At 42.8% G+C, this 24,664-nt stretch overlaps 2 protein-coding genes across 3 annotated transcripts in view; both read left to right on the forward strand.

The window, feature by feature from the left end:
* Positions 1-627: 627 nt before the first annotated feature.
* On the forward strand, positions 628-20,830 carry ccm2l (CCM2 like scaffold protein). Its single transcript, XM_060894679.1, has 10 exons — positions 628-717; positions 6,141-6,308; positions 8,127-8,210; positions 8,332-8,515; positions 8,943-9,580; positions 10,712-10,841; positions 13,375-13,438; positions 14,269-14,428; positions 17,219-17,357; positions 19,907-20,830. Exons 1-10 carry the CDS (start codon positions 688-690, stop codon positions 20,167-20,169), a joined length of 1,860 nt encoding a protein of 619 aa, XP_060750662.1. The 5' UTR covers positions 628-687; the 3' UTR covers positions 20,170-20,830.
* Positions 20,831-23,544: 2,714 nt separating this feature from the next.
* The window catches only part of cables2b (Cdk5 and Abl enzyme substrate 2b), a 34,389-nt gene continuing 33,269 nt past the window's right edge, over positions 23,545-24,664 (forward strand). For both annotated transcript variants that reach the window (XR_009650049.1, XM_060894986.1), the window contains exon 1: positions 23,545-23,989. Coding sequence is in view for 1 of the 2 variants with exons in the window: in XM_060894986.1 (XP_060750969.1) it covers positions 23,550-23,989 (440 nt within the window). In the remaining variant the exon portion in view is untranslated. The remainder of the gene's footprint in view (positions 23,990-24,664) is intronic.

Below are 24,664 nucleotides of genomic sequence, written 5' to 3' on the forward strand. Positions count from 1 at the left end.
ATTGTATGCTACTCTCCCATATAGTTGATGCTCCACTTAAGACAGTCAGTCAGTGGTAGCTTAAGTGGTTAAGGCTCCAGACTACGGATGACAGAAACAGGTTTCAATCCCCAGTACTTCCAAGCTGCCACTGTTAGGCCCTTGAGCAAGGCCTTTGGCCCTCCCTGCTCCAGGGGTGCTGTATCATGGCTGACCCTGTGGTTTGACCTCAACTTCCAAAGTTGGGATATGTGAATAAAGAATTTCACTGTGCTGTAATGTACTGTATGTGAGACAACCAAATGCTTCTATTTAAATATATAGATAATATCTTATAAAGCAATTTCTACATTTGGGGAATTTATGCAAGAAAATAAGATTACAAATGAATGTACATTTGAATGTCAGTGTTGAACTTGATTGACAGGTGATTTGACACCATGTGTATAATTTCTTTTGCTTATAGCTAGAAATGTCAGGAATATCGGTGTGTGTGCTCAGATTCGAGCTACCGAAGAAGAGATTAGATTGGGCTCTCTGGTGGAGTTTCCTCTGCAACAGGAAGCCGATTTCCTGCTTTAGTTGTGATGTTGTGCTAGGGGGCTAATGGAATATCAGCCCACACACCACCAAAACCCTGCCCACACACACACACACACACACACACACACACACACACACTTCTTCATTTACATACTGCCAGCTGACATGGACTATGAGCCCAAGAAAATTAAGAAGGTAAGATCTACTCACTAGTATTAAACACCTCAGGGGTTTGAGGAAGCTCTAGCTTGTACCAGAACATCATAACCTGTACATCTGTACTGTTTCATGTACTGTAATATGACCGACATACCTCAGTTCTCTGTTATATTTGCAGCATTATTTTCTAGGGTTGTGCTTCATGTTGCTTTTTATTAGAACAGATTAGTACTTTCACTCCTCCAGCTTGTTGCTGCATGTTGTTATATGTTGATCTGCTCGAGCGAGGGTCATATGTGGTTTGAGGTTGTTACCAGACATTTCCTCTCAACTTAAAATGTCGCTCTCATTTACAAATGCTAAACCTCAGTCTTGCACAATCACACACACACACACACACACACACTTGTGTAAATTAGCTGTTTAAATCATTCACTGTTAGGTGTTAAAGAGATCTCTTTCTACAGAGATCTTCTCTCATGTCTTTCAGATTAAAAGCTTTTTTTAATATGTAGAGCCATAATTTGCTTTCCTATATCATAATTTAGGAGGGTTGTTGGATATTCTTTACACATAAACACATACACCAAGGACCTCCTTAACAGATTCTTAAATATCAAATCCAGTTTTGCTCTTTAGCATTTTTTTAATGATAGTGGGAGTGTGTGCTAAAACAGTTAATACAATCCATTATTGGTTTTGATTAGGAGAAAGAAGGCATTTAAAAAACCATTTTATTTTAAAAAGAGTGTCTAATTGTAGCATCTGCCCTCTACTGGATCCAATTTAACCAGTTTTCCCTGGGGGGAAAAATAAGCAGTGTCTGTTTAGCTTTAATGAATTTGAGGTATTTTTCATTATGATTGGATTTTTTTTTTTTTTGGTTAATGTACCACAGATGAAGAGCCTTTATAAAACACAAACACACACACCGTTGCATTTACACATACATATACACATACACAGGCTCAAACGATCGATGTCTGCATTCGCATGCACATGAAAACACTGCTTCATTTCCACACTGAAACACTGAGGGAAAATGATTAATAGGTCATTAGCGAGCATACTGTGAAAACACTGACTTTCCCATCCATCCCGAGTGTTTTGAATACATATGCACATTAGAATATGGTGTGATTTCTGTATGCTCTTCCTCTCCTTCAGCTCATGCACGTGTAAATCAGCATGGGGTTAATTTGACATGTGTTATATCATCTGGTCCACGCTGCAGGAGACACGAGTCCTCTCTGAGTGCTGTCTATCTTCTCTCTCACACAGTGTCACAGCAGGGGCTAAGGGTAGTTCACCGATAATTAGTAGCACCTGAACATGGGCAAGAATAGTTAATTAAATAGCAAAAGCTAATTGGCAGGCTTGCAAATGAAAAGGAGAGTTAATATAACATCAGTGTATGGCTTGTTGAATTTACTAATTACATCAAAGTCAGTTCAGCTTTCATTGCATTTTTTTTCTTTTCCAAAGGCACCCTGGAGGCTTTTAATGAAACTCTACGAATAATATGTTTACTAAAACATGCTTGTGATGCCTGATGATAAGGTTTCTTGCAGGGATTTTTACCATGGTGACTGTACAGTCCAGTTTTGGGAATTAGCCTAAAAATGTTTGATTATTTTCAATATTTTAAGGTTTACAATGAATAGCTTATTATTTATTAAAGTAAACCGAAAGAATAAATGGTGTAAATTCCTTCTATACCTCAGTCACATCCCAATGATGCAGAATCTTATGCAGCAAATGTGAGAGCAGATTTCTCTTTTCTGAAATGCAAACAAACCAACAAAACAGACTATAATCCAAAACAGAAAAACATACATAATATGAACAAGGCTATGGAAGGCAAAGTAACCAACATCAACAGAAGCATGACAATGACGACCACATAAACCAGGAGTGAATTAGTAGATTAGTATAAAAGAAAACAATAGGTTACTTTAGTAACCCCGGTTCTCTGAAACATCGAGTGGAGAGATCTACCTATGGGAAGGGCATCCGTTCCTGACCTCTACAGAAGCATCCAATTGCACCAAGTCTGGCTTGACAGACAGGAGCGCATGCCAAAGGCAGGTAAAGTAACGCCCGAGTGCATAATGCACCTGCATGCGCTACCTTTCCTCAGTGAGCATATTCGCTTCTCGTGCAGCCAGCGGGGCAAACTTGGTGGATCTCTCCACTCGATGTTTCAGAGAACCGGGGTTACGAAAGTAACCTATTGTTCTCTTTCATCATCTCGTGTTCGAGATCCACCTATGGGAGATATAGACGACTCCCCGGTTGCCCAATACACTCACAGCGAGGCCCTGTAAGCCAGAGGACGGCCAAAAAGGTGGTGCTTGGCACGTCAAAAAGCAGCAGACATAACCTGCTGCGTGGGGTAAACAACCCAGCCAAAGAGAAACACGACATGTGGCAACATGCATGTTAGAACCCCGCTGATGTCCAACAAGCGAGCCGCCTGCATGAAAAGAACATGTATATAAACATGTGAATGGACCAACCTGGGCGTCAGGAGAGGGGGAGACTATATGCTTGAAACATGCATAACCAGGCCGGGCAAACAGGGTTGAAAGGAGTGCGGGCCTTGTAGCACGTGGCTACGAAGAGCCCACACTTAAGACCGTATGAGCCACTGTGGTACGGGTAACATCAAGCCGGTAGTGCCTGACAAAGGTGTGCGGAGAGGACCAGCTCGCAGCAGCACAAATGTCCTGCAGGGGCACTTCCCCAAACAGAGCCCAAGAAGCAGCCAAGCCTCTAGTGGAGTGAGCTCTGAGGCCACCTGGGGGCTGCACGGCGTTGGGCGTTTTCGCCCAAGGCGAAGAGATCGACGGCAGCCTGGCCGAACCTCTCCCAAAGCAGCCTCACTATCTGAGGGTGGAGCCGCCACTCTCCGTAGAGCGGGTTCCCCCTCGACAAAAGGTCTGCACCCCTGTTCAAAAAGCCCGGGACGTGAATCGCACGTAACGACAGGAAATGCTGTGCGCTCCACACCAACAGCTTGTGAGCCAGAGCGTGAAGCTTGGAGGAGCGCATGCCGCCTTGGCGGTTGATATGTGCTACAGCTGTCGTATTGTCGCAACGTGCCAGCACATGATGTCCCCGCAGGCGGGGCAAGAAATGCTTTAGAGCCTTCAACACAGTGAGGAGCTCTAAGTAATTTATATGTGCTGAATGAAGTGAGTCCGGCCACACACCGTTCACTGATCTGCCCTCTTGAGTGGCTCCCCACCCTGTCAAAGAGGCATCTGTCGTTACCACTTTCCGCAGCATGATCGCCCCGAGAGGGGTCCCATGCGCGTAAAACTTTGCAGCTCTCCAGTGGCGCAGCGCAGCCATGCACGCGCGTATCACCGTGACATAGCGGCAAAGATCGCGCAACGGGCTGAGACGAAGGGACAAAATCCACTTCATGAAAGCCCTCATTCTCAGAAGACCCAGAGGCAAGACATGGATAGCCGAAGGACACCTTACCCCAGGGCCTAGCGGGGAGTGGGGGGGCCCACTCTGCTGAGCCTGTGGTTTCCCACGGGGTTTGTTGGTCCTGCCCATGTAGTGGGACTGGTGTCCCGCAGCAGGAGCGTTAGGCGGCCGCCCAGATGGCGCCTGGTGCTGCGCCGGTTTCCTAGGAAGACACAGCTTGAAAGCCTCGTCCTCCTTCTTCTTATCGTCGCAGCACTGCTGCATCAGCGCAACGGCCGGGCTGAAAAGAGCTTGGCACGGCTCAACCGGCGCTCCCGCAATGCGACGCTTCTCACTATCGGGGAGACCGTATAGATTAAGCCACAGCGCGCGTTCCACGACCACCGACAAAGCCATAGAGCTCCCACTCGCCTGGACAGCTTGGCGGGCATTGCGGAGAATGAGGTCATTGACCGTGACAACCTCCTTCCAGAGATCGGGCAATGGCAACCCACTCTCCAGTTGTTGACCCAAATCAAGCAGGAGTTCAGCCTGATACACGGACAACAGCGAGGAGACATTGAGAGCTTGGATAGAAAGAGCCGAGGCTTTATATGAAGCCTGATGAATCGACGCGGAGAAGCGATCCATCTTTCCCGGGAGGACGGGCTTGGGTGGGGCAAGCAGCCCGCCCTGAGATGGGTTAAGGTGTCTGGTGATGGAAGGCTCGATCACGGGGGGAGTCGCCCATGCCCAGACCCGCCATATCCTTCACCTCAACCCCTGCGAGACCGTGTTTCAGGTCAAGCGGATCACCCCAGCAATGTCTCATGTGTTTAGCACACGCAGGGAGGACGGGCAGAAGCTGCTTCCTCGGGCCGGCAGGAGGCCCCAGAAGCAGAAGTCATATACATCTCTCTCCTGATCCGAAGCATTCAGGAGAGCCGGCCACTTGATGTTGAGCCGCGCAGCAGCGCGCTCAAAAAGCCCCAGCAGTACCGATTGAGGCGGGGCGGAGGGAGCCTGAGGGACCGCGGAAGATGGGATGGCTTCCTCGTCATCCAAGCCATCGAGAAGGCCCGCCTCGACCTCGTCCCCGGAACCTGCTGGTCCGTCGGGGAAACGGTCGTTGGCCGGTAGCAAATCCTCAAACTGGGAAGGACACATGTCGGCCCAGTCAGAGGAAGTCGCACCGCGGGAGGCCCCCGGGTGCGCAGCGGCGTCGTCTTTTTCCCCCTCCGAGTCGGACAGCCCAAAATCGACACACTGGGCAGCGGCCGTTTTGAGCCTGCGATGCAGGAGCTTTTTTGGGAGCGCCAGACAATGGCTACAGTTCTCCGGGAGGTCAAGAGCTTCTTGCGCATGCTTGACCCCATGCAGACAACGCAGAAGGGATGGGAATCCCTCGCGCCAATGAGCGCGCCGCACGCGGCCGGGCAGGCTCGCGATAGGCTGTCCACCGGAGTAACCGGCGCCGCTTTAGAAAGAAAAAGAAAAAAAGGCAAAAAGGCAGGCGGGCAGCCCACAGAAAAAAAGGGGGGCGCGAGCGTGGGTGGCTCGCGAAGCTAACCTGGCTGAGGACGAGCATATCCGGCGGAGGCTGATCAGCCAATATGTCCTCCTAAAGACAGCAAGTGCAGTCCAAAAAACCAGGGAGCTGTGAGGTAGGAGCAGAAGTCACGGTTTCCAACAGTTTCCTGTTAACTGAGGAAAGGTAGCGCGTGCAGGTGCATTATGCACTCAGGTAAGGGGCGTTACCTTACCTGCCTTTTGTCACGCGCTCCTGTCTGTCAAGCCAGACTTGGTGCAATTGGATGCTTCTGTAGAGGTCAGGAACGGATGCCCTTCCCATAGGTGGATCTCGAACACAAGATGATGAAAGAGAACCAGGCATGAGTGCTCGGTGAGAGGTGTGACAAGCGGGGGCTAATGGGAAATGGAGTCAAGTGTCGGTTTAAACATAAAATTACATCCAAATGCAGGCATGAGTCTGATTTCTGTGTTTTTCATACCGCATTCATGTTCCTGTGCTTATTTAGGGGTTTGTTTTACCAATAAAGCGCCTGGTCTTCCCTAAGTTGGCACGGAGACAGGCAGACAGGGGCAGTGCATATCGCAGGCCTCTGCACACAGTGCCTCTTTACCCACCAGACTTTCTCATCCATCCTGAACGCCTCATCTACGACTATGTGGAAAAGGAAGTGAAGGTCAGTAGCTAACTGTACAATCGCACATTGTCCAAAAGCCCAATACATCAGCGTAATATCAGATTCAACCAGTTTTATGTGATAAGAAATATAATAATATACATCATATTATTATACTGTAGAACTGTGGATGCTCTGTACATGCAACTTGCTGCACAACTGTGATTTCGTACATGCTGTTTTGCAAGTTTGCACCATACTACATACAGTACTAATCATTTATCTTCCCTGGAGTTAATACTCCAGTATTGTACTGACACTTTCACATCATTCAGAGGACCTGTGTATAAAATAATTAAGATGAAGCCTTTATTTGTTACATTACACATTACAACATATTCTTTTCTTCGCATGTCCCAGTTTGTTAGGAAGCTAGGTGTCAAGCCATGATACGTCACCCCCTGGAAAAGAGTGTTAAGGGCCGTGTTCAAGGGCTCAACAGTGTCAGCTTGGAGGTGCTGAGGCTTGAACCCCCTGACCTTCTGATCAGTAACCCAGAGCCTTAGCTTTTAGGCTTAGTACTAATACCCCAGTATTGTACTGACACTTACATATTCATTTCATTTACTCAGAGGACTTGTGTGTATAATATCCTATTCCGTTTTACTTACTATTTTTTAGTGAATACAATATGTTTATGTTTATTTTAAACCCTCTACTTTTTTGTGCTGCAGTACTCTGTGATTTTCTTCAGGGATTAATAAAGTGATCTATCTGTCTATGTATCTGTCTGTCTGTGTGTCTGGCCAACTATCTATCTATTTATCTGTCTGTCTCTCTGTCTAGCTGTCTGTAATGGATTCAAATAATTGTATTTATAATTTATAGTAATTATAAATGGAACCATAACGCAGTATGAAACACTGTTAAATCTTTTTATCGTGATTGCTTTTACATAATAACACAACTGGCTGTACTGTTCAGAGAAACTAATCCATGTTGGGGTGTTGTGATACAGCCCCATGCAAAGGATAAGGCCTTTAGCACCCTTTGATGAATTATTTTCCCATGGCAGCTCAAATCATACAAATCTGCTAACATTCAAATTTTTTTTAGATTAGATTAAATTCAACTTCTAACCCAAAGTGCAATAAAGCAGCAAGTGCATGATGTACAGTATGTACAGTATTAGTACAGTATTTACAGTGTGAACAGGATAATATACAGATGAATATGCTATGGACAACATATACAGGTTGGGTGCTATAGACATTTATTTACAGGTTGTTATGTATTATATATTAAATTGACATAATATACAGGGGTCGGGGGGGCTGTCATCGGGAGGCAGAGTTCAGTAAGGAGACAGCCCTTGGGAAAAAGCTGTTCCTCAGACTGCTGTTTTTTGTCCGGAGGCTCCTGAAGCACCTACCGGGGACAAACAGTCTATGGGCATAGTGAGAGGAGACAGTGTTTCCTTTGGACGTCCTCAATGGCTGGAAGTCACCACCCGTTGCAGTGCCTTTCGGTCTAATTAGTCATTAGTCATTTTATTTTGATCATATACTGTAGATCATCTGAGATGTTTCTTTAGAGGTTATAAGTTATTTATGATAATATGATCAATTATATTACAACCAGAACCTCAGTTAGAATTGTTAATTGTTATTGTGTCTGATGTTGTATTTAATTATTTAATTGATTAAAAATGATTATGTTGGTTGTTTGCTACATAAAATAGGACCAACTTGTTGGATTTTCATAACTAATATAACACATTTCTTGGTATTAACTTGCATTACAGTCAATAGGGCTTTGGAGAAGGTTACTAATTTTATATGCAAGTAATCAATATAACTATTTTAATGTAACTCTCAGTTTCTGGGTCATCTGACATGGGTGTCTTGCTCCCTAAACCCCTCCAGCAGAGATGAACTACTGCAGCTTCTGGACACCGCCAGGGTGAGAATATACTTATCCCACTGCAGTTCAGAGCTTTAAATATGTACAAAATACAAAGCTCAGATATACACAATTCTAGTATATAACATATATATAATTCTTCTCTCTTTGTCTCCGGTAGAAGCTGAAGGTCCTGCCTCTTCAGACAACCATAGAGCAGGACTGCATCCTTAGTCTCTCTGCACGCTGTCTGCTGCTCACCTGGAGAGATAATGAGAAACTCCTGTTGCGAATCCCCACGCATGAGATAGCTGCTGCCTCCTACCTGCGAGATGATGCCCTGCACCTGCTGGTGCTCAAAACAGGTGTTGAAAATTCTTATAAATTGCTCAAAAGCTCCAGTTACTCACTGGATAACTCGCCATTTCTTTCATACTTTAAAATCTATTTTTTGTGTCAGTATTGACGTTGCGCAACATGATCAATTTGCTTACATGAATAAGAAAATCAAATCTGGTCATAGCAAGAAAACTTTAACTTGAGATTTGAACTTATGGTTTTGGTTGAAAAAAATTCTCATCTGAGAACTGATCCAAAGCAACTAAAAAAGAAACTGTAAATCAATAAAAGCTTCATTTGCCTGTATGGATTGATTGAGTGTGCAAATAGATGGATGGCAGTAAATATGGTTAAGAGAAGAGAATAAGCATTCTAATGAAAGTATAATTTCTAGAAAATGGATATACAACAATATAATTTTATATCTTTTCCTTATGTCTTCACATGACTCAGGTCTGAATGTGGACACCATTATAGCTGGGGACAGCCTTGAAAAAAGGCCTACTGGTCTAGAAGGCCGCAGACAGACAATGAGCAACGCTGACCCTCGTCCTGCAGGGGGAACCATGGAGCGAAGGCATACAATCTGTGGTGTGGACTGGAAGCCGTTGTCTCGCCACGAGTCGAAGCAGAGCAGCACTGGTGTGGGTGGAGTAGGGCCTGCAGGTGGAGGAGGAGGAGGCGACAAAAGTGGAGGTGGCAGTCTAGAACGGAAACAGGTTGGTGGTAGTTGGGAGCGACGCCAAACCCGCAAGCCGTGCGGTGGAAGCTGGGAGAAGAGACCCATGAGCGGGAGCTGGGAGAGACGGCTTGTAGGAGGCAGCTGGGAGCGCCGTGGTCCTGTGGGCAAAGGTGGAGGGGGTGTAGGAGGCAGTTGGGAAAAGAGACACGGATCTGGTGGGAAAGCAGGAGGAAGCTGGGAGAGGAAGCACGGGCAGGGGGGCAGCTGGGAGCGCAGGCAAGCCTTCATGGGAAGCTGGGAGAGAGGCAAAGCATATGGAAGTTGGGAAAGAAGGAACCACAATCCACTGGAGCCCACACCATGCCCTGATGCTTACTGCAACCTGGTCGTGCTGGCTGTGGAGAACAGGGTGAGCATTCACAGGTGGTGTAGAAGTGATTATGGGATGGGGATAAAGTTATTGCCAACTCTTTGAATTCCTAGAAACCGAATCTAACCAATTCAGGCAAACTGATGGATGATTAGGTGGATGGATGGGTGGACGGGCAGGAAAAGATAGCCCAATAGACACAGTTAGTGGCACCTCCTTAAAATCCTATAAACTAAATGTAACTAAAGTACTTTGTTATTTATTTATTTATTTGTTTGTTTATTTATTTATTTATCTATCTGGGTTAAAAGGCAGATGGATGGACAGATGGATGGACAGATGGATGGATGAATAGATGGTCTAGACAGATAAAAAGAAGAAGAGTGACACAGTTATTGGCACCTCCCTAAATTCCTAAACTTAATGTAACTAAAGGTTTTAATTATTTATTTATTCATTCATTCATTCATTTGGATCAAAAGGCACTTAGTTGGGTGGACGGAGGGTGAGAGGCATGGACAGAAGGATGAATGGGTGTAGAGACGGATAGAGGAATGAATGAATAGGTGAAAGGCTGAATTTATGAAGGAATAGAAAGATGGATGGATAGATGGGTAAAAAGGTGGTTGTGTAAAAGTTCAAATGGATGTTTAGGCAGTTGAACAGACACAAATCAGTCCTAATAGTAGCTCATATAAATTTTTTTCCATAACAAAGCAATAGTACTGACCTATAAAATGTCAATGTCCAGATCAGGCAAGTTTTCAGAGAAATGTAATGTGAGCAGAATGCAGTATACGGGTATAAAAACGAAGAGCAGCAGCCATTTTCTCTCTTATGACATTCTTTGGCTTTGCAGTAAGTGACAGCACATGTAAGCAACTCATTCAGACTGAACTTATTCTGTAGTGTATTACTGAGACTTACAGAATAATACCATCCTGCCTCAGAGATCAACAATAAAAGCATGTGGTCAACATAAAAGACACTTGTGCTTGTCTTGTGTCCCAGATCTCAATTTGACTGTTTATGCAGGTGCGTAAGTCTTTCATAAGTCTTTCGTAAGTCACATGTCTTTCGTCATGTGTTGTACAGCACATGTTTGTTTAGCTGAATCTCCTACTGATTTCTTAACATTTTAATTTTCTTTCTATATCCACAAACACACAGGATGCTGCAGAGGAATACTGCGCTCTCATTTGTCAGATGTTTCAAATCATCTACGGACACCAGACCATTGAGTGTGTGGACAGGGCAGGGTATCACTACACCATGCCTGACTGTTACTGGCTACAGAGAAGTGAGTGACAGAAACAAAGCACATCCTGACCATCAACCGTTCTGTCTTTTAGTGCATAAAGATCAGAGACAGCACACTATAATAAGTAGTTCTCCATGAAACAGGCCATGAATCAGTACGAGTCAGAGTAATGCATGTTAACTCGTATGTGCACCACGATATACTGCATATACTGCATACACACATTGAGTTTTACAAGATTACAATATCACTGTTAACAAAGCTTAGAATACACAATGCCTGCAATAAATTTCAAGATATAAACATATAAAGTTCTGATATAAAGCTCCTGGCAGCATAAGGAGTGACATCATTTTAAATGACTTCAAGTGTGTTCTCACAGAGCCGGAGTTCATCAGATCGCAATTTAAATGAGACAGTTGTAACGTTCCTGGTAGTCAGGACAAAGTCTTTCTAATAAAAACATTCCATTCTGCAGCCATCTTGGTAACTTTCCCAGACAGATTTGAGTCATACAAGACCAGGCGTCTATTTACTTGATTGGTGAGAGATCGTTATACCAGAAACTGATTCACACAATGGCATTTTACAGTAAATACAAGCTTGGGCCAAAAACGGGGGAAAAAAACATATTTTTCATATTTTGCTCTGGCTGCTCAGTCATCTGCCATCAGTCACATATAATGACAACATGGCTATCATTTGTTTGAACATTCATTAGCAGTCGCCTCACCACGTTCGCGGAGGATGTTGTCATCCTGGTTGGCCCCCCCCTTTTTTTTTTGTTTGGCGCCCTGCGGCATCGCCCCGCATGTTCCGGTGAAGGACGCCGCTCCGTTTCCGGTACGGATCCCGAGGAGGACGTCGCTTCACTTTTTCCGCGGGGGGTGCTGCAGGTCCGAGGCGGAGGATCCTTCCCCCCTGGACTGTTCCGTCAGTCCTTCCGGGCCTGAGTCCAGTGACATCCTCACCACGTTCGCGGAGGATGTCGTCATCCTGGTTGGCCCCCCTTTTTTTTTAGGTGCCCTGTGGCATCGCCCCGCACGTTTCCGGTGAAGGACGCCGCTCCGTTTCCGGTACAGATCCCGATGAGGACGTCGCTTCACTCTTTCCGCGGGGGGGTGCTGCGGGCCCGAGGCGGAGGATCCTTCCCGCCCTCCCGCCCCTTTTCTCAGGTCGCCGAGGCGGGGGTATGGCCGCGGTGCGTCGGGGGATGTTGCTCGGCACCTCAGTTCGGCGGTGGATGTCACTCGGCCCTACAGCTCGGCTGTGGACTTCGCTCGGCCCTTCAGCTCGGATGCGGACGTCGCTGTGGACGTCGCTCGGCCCTCTTTGGCTGCGCCGCCGTGTGCCCTGCTCCCCCCACCTACCTCGCCGTGTGCCTTGGCTCCCCTCGCCTACCTCGCCGTGGTCCTTGCTCCCCCCACTGGCCTCGCCGTCGTCCTTGCTCCCCTCACCTGCCAATCACCGTGGGCCTCGCCCCCCCTCCTGGACCTTGTCGGGTTTTGGCGCTTCGGGAGCTGCGCCTTAAGGGGGGGGTTCTGTCAGGGATCAGCGCGGACCTTTGGACACGTGCGAATGTTTTTATTATTGTCACGTGTCTGCCACGCCTTCGTCCGCTCCTCCCTGTCTCCTCACCTGTTTCCCAGCCTGTGATTGACTGTGTGTGTGTATTTATGTGAGCCGCGTTGCCGATGGCAGCGCGGATTCATTAGTGAATTTAAGTTAGATTAAGTTACGTTAGTTCCCCGTGTCGTGTGGATGTCTGTTTGTTTCCCTTGTGTATTAAACCCCTATCATTTGAAGCTATCCTGCCGACGGGTCTGTCTCCTTTCCACCGGATCCGGGGGCCTGACATGAACTGGTGTGTGTGATTGCGTCAGCGAATGAGAGTGTGTGTGCCCTGCGATGGGTTGGCACTCCGTCCAGGGTGTATCCTGCCTTGATGCCCGATGACGCCTGAGAAAGGCACAGGCTCCCAGTGACCCGAGGTAGTTCGGATAAGTGGTAGAAAATGAGTGAGTGAGTGAACTGGTGTCCCATCCATCCAGCCAATTTTGGAATTGGCTAGAAATCTTTGGTGACCCTGAAAGTAGTTACTGTAAAAGAACAAACAAAAAAAATGAATGAAAGCCACTCTCCTTCTTAGCTTTTGCTACTATCTCAGCTTGCAGAGTTCAAGGTTCAAGGTTCTTTTTGTCATATATTGTACATTACATGACCGATGTTATTTAGCGAAACAGTCTTCTTTAGATGCTTGTTCCACAGTGCAAGAACAAACAGAACCAATAAACTAAGCACATATTCACAAATACTAAAAACCAAAAAGATAAAATACAATAAAATATGATTGAGAAAAATATGATTTAATGAACTTATATGATAAATATAGATTAAAATATAGAATATTGAAATAAATTAAAATATAGTCTATAAATATGTAGAAAAGGATGAGGACAACATGACAGAATGTCTACAATCTATACTGAACTATACAGTGTGAACAAATCACTCCTGTAGTGAATACAGCGTTAAGCAATTCTCTGATCAGTCCTGTTTTTGTGCTTCCAAGGTGACAGCTGTCTGACAGACATGACGTATAGCTATGACATGGACTTCAGCTGCTGCAGCTCATAGTAAGTCAAAGCTTACCTCATGCTAGTGTGTGCTTATACACCTTGTTTCTACTGTCTTTTGGAAAACAAGACAATTCCAACATGGAGATGCTTTTTTAAAGGGAGAAAAAAATTCTCTTTGTCAACGCTATAGCATCAGAACTTAACTATTGCAATGATAAATAGAAAAATTATGTAAAATAATGTAAGATGAGAGTGTGTGTTTGTGTGTAAGCTATAGATCCCTTTTTAGCAGTTCACTAGCGTTCTATTCCTATAGCAACATAGAAATCGTCTTATCAGACCTTTTCAATCAGCATAAAGAAATTAATTGTTTTATCTCTACAAATCTAATAGAAAATTAGTCAGACAATGTTGGCTTTTTTATTATTATTTCAGATAAGCTAACACAGAATAGTGGTTGAAGATAATGTCTTTAAATTTTAGATGCTCATAAACAACAGAAACATCTGTGTGGGTAAAAACAGCCTTTTTTATCTTTTGGAACTTTTCTATGAAATTATTGCCCGTAGTAGGCTAAGTAAAAAGAGAAATAGTTATGAACCACAAAATCCTTAAAGCCCTTAAAGAGTATCTACTTTCATGAGCCATTAAACACTATTATGACATGACAAAGAAATTCACTGCTGAACATGAACACATCAAAACAGGAACAAGTTCCATTTTAGCCTCTGGGAAAAAAGACTTATAGGAGAATATAAACATGTTAGCATGTGACTATGCATGTAGAATAGACTCAAACTCTAATGACTCCCTTGTGTATGGGTCTGATTTGATCCCTTGATGTTTTTCATCCTTGCTTGTGCTGTGTGTGTATTATTTTTCCACAGTGATGGTTCTCAGTATGCCTTCGAACCATACTACAGTGAGAACTACAGTGAGAATTCATCTCTTTCTTATCAGGACTCGCACCACAGCCTGGCGTCCATACACAGTGACTCGGAACCCAGTAATGCAAGCCTGCAGCTAATGCAAGAGTACATGATTACGGTGAGACATGCATCGCATGTGGATGTAAACTAATGAGAAACCCATGGACGTTTCCTGTGAAGTACCTCACACAACTTTTCAATCTCTTGGACTTGCTAAAATTGTACAGTATAATGTCATTCTACAGGATTGTATTTATAATATGATCTAATATTCATATTTCATTGCTAGTTACATATATACTACTGTACGGGGCATGTGGTCACGATTAATTCTTCCTTTCATGGATTAAATTAATTTGATTCAAACCTTTTAAAAACACCCATACAAATGCATACACTACACAAAGTCAGATACCCTCAAGGTGTGCAAACAGTGCAGGACAAGACAGACAAGACAGTGCAGGACAAAAGACAGTGCAGGACAAAAGACAGTGCAGACAAAAAGTTACAAGACAATACAAAAAGTACAATACACAAAAGACAATAAACAGTAAACAGAAACAGCGCCGACCGACCAGTGTAAATACTGTATGTGAATACTAAATGTTCAAACAATGTTTCGTGCAGTAACATTAAAATGAACACAGTTTCTTAGCAGCAGGTCCTTGAGATATTATATAGAATTGTGCAAAAACAGCAAATGACTGAAATATTGTACAGTATGTGCAAAACGACTGAAATGTTGGACAGTTTGTGCAAAACAGCATGAAAACAGTTTGATGGATGTAAGCAGCATGTAAACAGTTTGATGTGTCCGTGTGTGTTTTGTGTGGGTCTGTGCAGTCCATACAGATGATGTGTGTATATGTTGTGCTCAGTACAGTTCAGTTCAGTTATTAAGGAGTCTAAACCTTGTGGGAAGAAACTGTTACAGTCTGGTCGTGAGGGCCCAAATGCTTCGGTACCTTTTTCCAGATGGCAGGAGGGTGAAGAGTGTGTGTGAGGGGTGTGTGGTGTCATCCACAATGTTGTTGGCTTTGTGGATACAGCGTGTGGTGTAAGTGTCCATGATAGAGGGAAAAGAGACCCCAATGATCTTCTCAGCTGTCCTCACTATCCGCTGCAGGGTCTTGCGATCCGAGATTGTACAGTTCCCAAACCAGACAGTGATGCAGCTGCTCAGAATGCTCTCAATGGTCCCTCTGTAGAACATGGTCAGGATGGGGGGAAGGAGATGTGCCTTTCTCAGCCTTGGAAGGAAGTAGAGACGCTTCTGGGCTTTCTTGGTGATGGCGCTGGTGTTGAGTGACCAGGTGAGGTTCTCTGCTAGATGAACACCAAGAAATTTGGTGCTCTTGACGATCTCTACGGATGATCCGTCGATGTTCAGCGGAGAGTGGTCGCTCTGTGCTCTCCTGAAGTCCACAACCATCTCTTTAGTTTTATCCACGTTCAGAGAAAGGTTGTTAGCTCTACACCAGGTAGTTAGATGTTGCACCTCTTCCCTGTATGCTGACTCATCATTCTTGTTGATGACACCCACCACGGTCCTGTCATTGGCGAACTTGATAATATGATTCGATCTGTGCATTGCTGCACAGTCGTGAGTCAGCAGAGTGAACAGCAGTGTACTGAGCACGCAGCCCTGAGGGGCTCCAGTGTTCAGTGTGGTGGTGTTGGAGATGCTGTTCCCGATCCGAACTGACTGAGGTCTCCCAGTCAGGAAGTCCAGGATCCAGTTGCAGAGGGAGGTGTTCAGTCCCAGCAGGCTCAGCTTCCCAATCAGGTGCTGAGGGATGATTGTGTTGAATGCTGAACTAAAGTCTATGAACAGCATTCGTACATAAGTGTCTTTATTGTCCAGATGGGTGAGGGCTAAGTGGAGGGCTGTGGCAATGGCATCGTCTGTGGAGTGGTTTGGACGATACGCGAACTGTAGGGGGTCCAGTGAGGGTGGTAACTGGGTCTTGATGTGCCTCATGACGAGCTTCTCGAAGCACTTCATAACTATGGGTGTGTGTTCAACGGGACGATAGTCATTGAGGCAGGACACTGTAGACTTCTTTGGGACAGGAACAATGGTGGTAGTCTTGAGGCACGTAGGAACAACGGCGCTGCTCAGGGAAATGTTGAAGATGTCAGTAAAGACATCCGCTAGCTGTTCTGCACATTCCCTGAGCACCCTGCCACACCCTTCCCACACCCTTCCTACAGTGAGGAAAAAGGCTTGTCACTTGGACCATCTTTTAAAATTAGTACTCAATAAAAGAAAAAAGAAAAAAAAAGTTATGTTTCACAGCTTTGTAACCATTTTTTATGTTTGTCACATAGTTGCCCTGATGTTCATTGATATCTAAATTTCTGGTTTTGATTTCTAGCTTCTGGTCCCTTAAATAGTCTTATTATTATTATTATTATTATTAGTAGTAGTAGTAGTAGTACAGTAGTAGTATTATTATTATCATTATTATTATTTGCTCTTTACTCTATTTGACATTATAGACATTATATTATACACAATACGCAGGGATTGTACAAAGCCTGTGATATGAGACAGTTTCTGACTGTTGATAAGCTTCTGGCTGGAACGTTTTCACACAGCATCATTTTATATTGTACCCGTTTGGCACTGCAGTGTGGGGTTTACAATGCAAAAGGTTAAACCCTAAAAGCAGTGTTTAAAATAACTATAACCGGAGTTCATTGTGAAAAGCCCATATGTTTGTCTCCAACAGTTATTCTCAAAGTGTCTGACAGTGCCACAAATGTATTTGCTATCTAAGACATAAGATCTAAGGCTTTCTAGGATTAAGTCTCTCTTCTGTGAGCTATTGTATGTTACCCACTATTTGAACACCAGAGCCGTGTTGCAATCCTCACAGGTGTGCTGTGTTTGTGTTGTGCACAGCTACGCAATAAGCTGTCCCCTCAGGAGATCCAGCAGTTTGCTGTGTTGCTGAGGGAGTACCGCATGGGCACTTCCATAGACCAGTTCTGCTCGGACCTGCTCCAGCTATATGGAGACTCACGCAAGTTCCTCCTGCTCGGTGAGTACAGCAAACATCCATTAGACTCAATCGTGCGTCTCAATCACTCAGTTACTAACTTTTTTGACATTGTACAGTATGCATACGGTTCGAGTTAAACGACTTTTAAGTGTTTAAATTTATTTTTTTTTAAACCCACTAGCTTGCCTGCAGTCCTTTTTGAAGTACTATGACTACATTAAACAACACACACAAAAAAATACAGATCCTGTTCTTTTCTGTTTAGCAACACAAGAATGTATTCGTAATGATCTAAATCCAGGTATAGGTCGGGTATATAAACGTAAGAAGTGCTTCTTTTACTGTTACTTACTGAACTCGAGGTTGAGGAGAGCATCCTGAGATAGCAAGTAGGAATTTGAGTAGGAGCTGAGTAGGAAAGTTCTGAGATATGATTCAAAGAGGAGCTGAAGACTACATGTGGTCTTTGAGGACAACACGTTATTCATAATAACCATCTCCAGTGTTTATAACAATTTATAATCACACCCTCCAGTGTCACCCATATGAGGATGGGTTCCCCTTTGAGTCTGGTTCCTCTCAAGGCTTTTTCCTCTTCCATCTAAGGGAGTTTTTCCTTGCCACAGTCGCCTCAGTCACCTCAGGCTTGTTCATTGGGGATAAATACAAACACATTTAAATATATCTAATATTAATCTTGAACTTCTTCTGTATATTAATCTTTGTATAATATTCAACTATTTGTACTGTTTGTTATGTAAAGCTGCTTTGAGACAATATCCATTGTTAAAAGAGCTATACAAATAAAATATATTTGAATTGGATATGAGTTGTACAATTCAGCTTAACATGTTGTTGAGCTACTGGTAGATATTATACTTTTTATGCACTCCCATCTAATATCCTGGCCCACCATTACTATATAAAAGTTACTTCTTTAAAACTAGGTGGATTTAGAGAAATATATCGCTTGTACAACCCAAAATAAATCTGTGTTAAGATGCTGGGAATGAGCAGTACAGGAAGTCAATAATATCTGACAAGCCCCTTACATCTGTCTTCTCAATTCCTCATCAATCATAGCCCAGAACTATTCTATAAACTGTTTAACTCAACTGAATGTTTTCATTGATATGAATCAGAGCTAAGAAAATTACACAGCACATATCATACCCTAGTGTAAACATTTCAAAACGATCATTCTCTTGTCTCGGAAACATTCCCATGTGAGTTAAAATGACTTAAACGGATCCATGTGTGTTCATTTCTGGTGAAATTGCCGTAAACAAGTTTGAGGTCTATGTACTAATGTGTGTGTGTATGTGTATGTGTGTGTGTGTGTGTGTGTGTGTGTGTGTGTGTTCTTGCCTCATTGTGCATAGCTAATCCCTGTTCATAATGTCTAATTTTTATTGACCTCAATCTGCACTGTAGACTGCAGATTGTCCCCATTTTCATTAAAAAGCCCATTCATGATATTGTGCCAGTAGTACAAATGTTGTAGATTTAAGGTCTTATACTGACTTTTCTAGTATATTTAAAATATTAATAAAATTACAACTATAGACTGTGGATGAACATGTCTAATGTAAAATAACATGAAAAAATGTTCTTGTTTTTTTCTACATAAAAAGACATAAAACACATTTAGAAATCTAAAATAATTTCACACAAGATTCTATAATAATTTCACACAAATCTATAATAATTTCACACAAGAAATCAATGCACAATCAATAGAGCTAAATTTTTCATATATATTTCAATAAATTACAGCAGCATTTCCTAAGATTCTAGTCAAGACATGTCATGTGTGATCAACAGGCATCCAGCCAAAACCCTTTGATTTACATGTGCCGAACACGAGTACAGTTATTACAGGCTGTATTACATGTCTTCACTGGTAGGAGTGAAAAGAAGAACGCAAATGCAAATCATGCAAATGCAAATAATTAAAACACACACAAATTGAATAAATAAATAAATAAATAAATAAATAAATAAATAAACAAACAAATAAAATGTAAAAGAAATATTAAATCTAGTTGCAATGCATTTCCCTTCAAGTAGAAGGACTGTATCTCGATCCTGTTGATGCACTTATACAACTTTTGTCACAAAAAAATATAAAAAGGGGCTTCCAAGTAGAGAAAGATCAAAGAGTTCAAAGCCAATTGATGCTACAGCAATCCATGACCAGTAGCCAAGCAAGCAAATGCATGTCCAAATAATTGCATACTCTTTCTTTCTCTTTCTCTCTCTCGCTTATCTTCTCTCCCATTAGTTATAGCAACACTAGCCAATCACATTTATGTGTAAGCTCATGTATGTGTAAGAGAGCAGACAGTGCATTCCTCTGAGTATGTTATGCCACCCTGTGATGCAGACTGAACAGTAGCTCAGAAAGATTTTTAAAAAGAGTACTGTAGTGAAACCAACCATTTTGGATCTGGTGCATTTCAGAATGGCCATTTTCAGCCCACCACATGTTCTCATCTCTTCATGGAATCATTTACTTATGGAATCATTAGTCAGTCGCATTATCACATGCAGAATTTTTTCTTTCTTCTGTAACTGTAACTGGCTAGGTATGCGACCCTTCATCCCCGACCAGGATGTAGGAACTTTTGAGACGTTTCTGGAAAGCATTGGCATTCGGGAGGGCGGGATACTGACGGATAGTTTTGGGCGGATCAAGCGGAGTATGAGCAGCACGTCGGCCACGGCTGTGAGAGGCTACGAGGGAACGTATGACTTCAACAGTAGGATGAGTGACATCACACATGACATTGAGGCTCTGGGATTTGAAGAGGGACATGGAGACATCGAGGAAGAAGACTACTACCTCTGATTAATACCGGTTTTATACATTTAAATTTAAGTCATTGCTAAGGAGTTATTTCCATTTCCATCATGATTTTATGTACTTACTTAAGATTCATGTTATACTGTAGACAAACTCTAGTCTTTTCAGAAGCTTCGCCCAACAGTCTGCCTTAGCACGCACCCTTGTTCAAAAATGAGTAATTTGAACGAATACCTAAATTCATATTACCTAATACTGTACCTTATACTGATTACCTAAAGTCATAATAAGGTAATAGGTTTACAATTATTACAAATATTTCATTATACATTAATACGAATTACACTGCAATGGAAATGTGTAATAACAACTATAGGTTATTACATAGGCCAAAATGTATTAGTAATCCCCTTGTGGTTAATTGGCCCTAGTTAACTACTTATCTCATTTATTAGGAAGCTACATGCCAGAAGTCACATACCAGTACAAACATGCACACACCCCTGTGTGGGGGATAGAATATGTGTAGGTTTTTTGTGTAAATGTTTATATTTAGAATAGCTGACATTAAGGTATGATGGAGTATTTTAGTTTGATAAGGGCATGTACCGAAAAAGAAAAAGAATCTACATACATTGTAGTCCACTGAGCTCTGAGAGCATGACTGAATCTGAAATATTGTCCAATTAAAACAATTTTATTCAAACTTTTGTGCCATGTTTTGTTTCAGAGGTGACATGAACGTGACTGTAGCAAAAACCATAAGCAGCCGTTTCCAACAAAGAGGAAAGCTTGCTTTATTAATGCTATTCTCTTATCTTTCCCACAGACTCAATCCAGAATGATCACCTAAAAAGTTGTCCCGGTCTCGACAACCACAATAAAGACACATATCTGAGTGGGCCTCCCTACGGCCAGGCCATTTAAAATGGTTAAATCTTAGACCAAGTTTTTAACAAGGTGATCACCCCGTTCTCCCAGAGCTTCAGTGGCTTCCTTTGGGTACTTTTGTTTCCTCCCCAGTTCAAAGAAATGACTTGTTTTGGCATCTCTAAACTGTATGTATTGTTTGAGATGAGATCGTTGGCACCCTGTCCAAGGCGTCCCTAAACAAAGTGATTCGACCAGTACAGGTTACTACAGGAAGGTATACATCATTGTTTCTCAAAGTTGCGTCTAGGGCAGGGGTCACCAACGCGGTGCCCGCGGGCACCTGGTCGCCCGCAAGGAGCACTTAAGGCGCCCGCGAGGCATGTTCTAAAAATAGCACTGGTCAAAATATAGTAACGTTTAAAAAAATTTTCTTGCTGTAGTTTTTGAATAAAAAATGCTTGCCTTAATGTAGATTTTAAAATGACTATTTTTTAAAAATTATTTAATTTAAAAAAATGAAAACAAAAAATGTTTTATGTATATAACAAACTATGGCCTTTTCTGAAGTCAAATGTCAATATTTAATATACATGTCACGTCCGACTCCTGACACAAGGAAGCGGTGCAGCAACAATCAGGAGTCAGTTGTGATTTACCCCCAAAAACATGGCAGAAAAGTGACAGAAAACATACCATTTTCACGGTGTTTGGGAGAAAGAGTTATTTTTTACGCCAGTCAAAGAAAAGTGTGCGTGTCTCATTTGCTGGATGACTGTTGCTACGGCAAAGCGGCACAATGTGGCAAGACACTTCAGTACGTGTCACAAAAGTTTCAATGCTAACTACCCACCCAGCAGCGCATTAAGGACAGAAAAAGACGTTACAAATCCTTTCATGCAAGTGGACATGACATGCACTGCTGAGCAACTAAGTGCTCTGTTCAGCTTGGATGCTGGACAGGTAAAGATCCTAACATTGCAAAATAACCTTCACCTCAAAGCCCATCAGTCTGCATCAAACTTTTTGTGCCTTGTGGACACAGAAAAATACAGTGGTGTATGCACAGCAGCTATGAAAGTTGCTTGCCTTTTTGGTTCAACCTATCTCTGTGAATCAGCCTTTTCTAACATGAACTTTATCAAGAACAAACAGAGAACACGCCTTACTGATGCACATTTACAAGACTCACTCAGACTTGCAGTGTCAAATTATTCACCAGATTACAGTACACTGGTGAGCAGAATGCAGTGCCAGGCTTCCCACTAACAGACATTTACAGACAAAGAGATAACATGTGTTCATTGAAAACACCATAACATTAAACTAAAAATGATGCACAGAAATGTGAAAAATTGTTCAAAAAAGACTAGATAACTTCTTGTGACTTGATTAATGATTTCCTTGACATTACTTCCTGACTTTCAAATGTTGGAACAGATAAACATAAATAAATGTTGCATGTTTAAATATTCCTACCGTCATTGTTGTATAAATCATTGTTAATAATTGTGGGGAATAATTAACATTGACATGTGAGCAGTCTCTTCACCATATTATTATTATTATTATTATTATTATTATTATTAAAAAGTGATCTGTGCAATTTTGCTATTGAGGAAGTTTGTATCAAACAGGTAGCCCTTCGTACTACTCAGTTCCCTTGAAGTAGCCCTCAGTCTTAAAAAAGTTGGTGACCCCTGGTCTAGGGTGATGTGGGGGTTGTTTTTAATTGAGAGGGTCAGGGGGATTTTTGGGATTTTCAGATAATCTGAACAACGGCTATAAAAGGTTTGCTAAAGAGACGCTAAAGAATAATATCAAATGAATAAGAACATTTTAGAACTGTAATAGAAAAGGATGTGGTGGTCTAGTGGTTAAGGTGCTGGATTACCAAGCGCAAGGTAATGAGTTTGAGTCCCACGTCCACCAGGCTGCCGCTGTGGGGCCCCTGAGCAAGGCCCCTAACCCTCAATTGTATAAAAAATGAGATAAAATGTAAGTCGCTTTGGATAAAAGATGAGATGTGCAGCCTAAAAATCATTCCAAGCTGAGTGGCAAATCAATGCAAGGACATTTTACTTTGTTTGTTTTCACATATTTGACACTTGTAAACATTTTTAAATAATACAATAGTTCGAACTTTTACTGTAATAATAAATGTATGAGGGTCAAAGGACTGAGATTCAAGGGTAGAAAATTCATTTCAGGTCGTTTTTTGCAAAAGGATTTACTACAGTAACACTATATTGTTTCTAATGCATACTTTGACTATTCTTGTCATATGAAGATTCTAAGCAGATGTGAGAAATAGCGATAACACCAAAGTAAACAAAAGAGAAACGGTGACTAAGCAGCGATACCGTACCTACAGCTGAAAATGTGCCAGTTACGTAGCATCGTGATGAACCAGAGTGTCCAATCATCACTCGGAATTTGTCGACTCATTACCATAATTCAGGTCGTTCCACCAATGAGGTCGATGTGGGCGTGGACGGATTTTCTCGCGCCGCGGGTACAGCGGCTTGAAGCAGTGTTTGTGTACTCAGTACAGAATGGCGGCTGCTGCGTGCGGACCGCTTATCGCGTGTCCCGCCAACGCGCACACGCGTAAAAGCAAAGACACGCGAAAAAGACGTGCGGCTCTGTTGTTTCTCACTAACATTTCCCTGGACGGCCGGCCGGTGAATCACATAAACAACGCGGCAGAGTTTGAGGTCGGTCCGGCGGCGAACTACGGCACCTTTTCTAACCTGCCTGATGCGCGTGCCCTCCTCAGTGTGCCTCGTGCACTCCTCAGTGTGCCTCCTATTCTCCTTTTGCCCTCTGACTCGGATTACGATCACGCTGAGAGCACGGAGACATTTCCGGGATCTTTTACCTCCTCACAGGGCAATTTGCTGTCCCCCTGCAGCCTGCAGCCAAGTCCAGTTGGAGCGCGGAAGTCCCTGCTGTCCGTCCAGAGCTGTGCATCATCACTAGATTCCCGACAGAGGTGACGGCATTTATGCTTACGACTTATTTTATACACACACACACTCACACACAATGATGCACTAATTGCACAACAAACTTGTCATTGCGGTGTAACTTTTCCTGTGTGTGTAGCATGAACCATGATAAAATGTTTTCAAAAATACATCCGCACGTTACTAACTTATGTGTTCTCTTTGGGATGCAATGAGCACTATGTGTGTATATATATATATGTATATATATATATATATATATATGTATATATATATATATATATATATATATATGTATATGTATATATGTATGTATATGTATATGTGTGTGTGTGTGTGTGTGTGTGTGTGTGTGTGTGTATATATATATATGTATAGACTGAAACGCATGTGAACTTAACCACACACACATACACGCGCGCGCACACATACGCACGCGAGGAATTTGCATCTGCTCACATTTTATTCTCATTTCCTCCAAACATGTTGTTGCATAGTAAAAAAAAAAAAAAAGACAACACAACGTCCCCAAAACCGTTAGTTTGTGTCGCTTGTTGATGCAATCAATATGACAGTATCAGTTTCAAGCACACCCTGTTTACACAGATAACAGAGTTAAATGCATGAGATCATGAGTGAAAAACATAATCAGCCCAAAGAAACTGTCCACTCACACACGTTCCTCTGTTTACAGTGTCCTG

This window comes from Tachysurus vachellii, chromosome 19 (assembly GCF_030014155.1).
Source record: "Tachysurus vachellii isolate PV-2020 chromosome 19, HZAU_Pvac_v1, whole genome shotgun sequence".
NCBI lineage: Eukaryota > Metazoa > Chordata > Actinopteri > Siluriformes > Bagridae > Tachysurus > Tachysurus vachellii.

Bases quoted from the DNA above. Each gene is read 5' to 3' on its own strand.
- ccm2l (XM_060894679.1), top strand. From the start codon at position 688: ATGGACTATGAGCCCAAGAAAATTAAGAAG. The intron at 718-6,140 runs GTAAGATCTACT...GTGCTTATTTAG, and splicing joins AGCCCAAGAAAATTAAGAAG to GGGTTTGTTTTACCAATAAA. The intron at 13,439-14,268 runs GTAAGTCAAAGC...ATTTTTCCACAG, and splicing joins TTCAGCTGCTGCAGCTCATA to TGATGGTTCTCAGTATGCCT.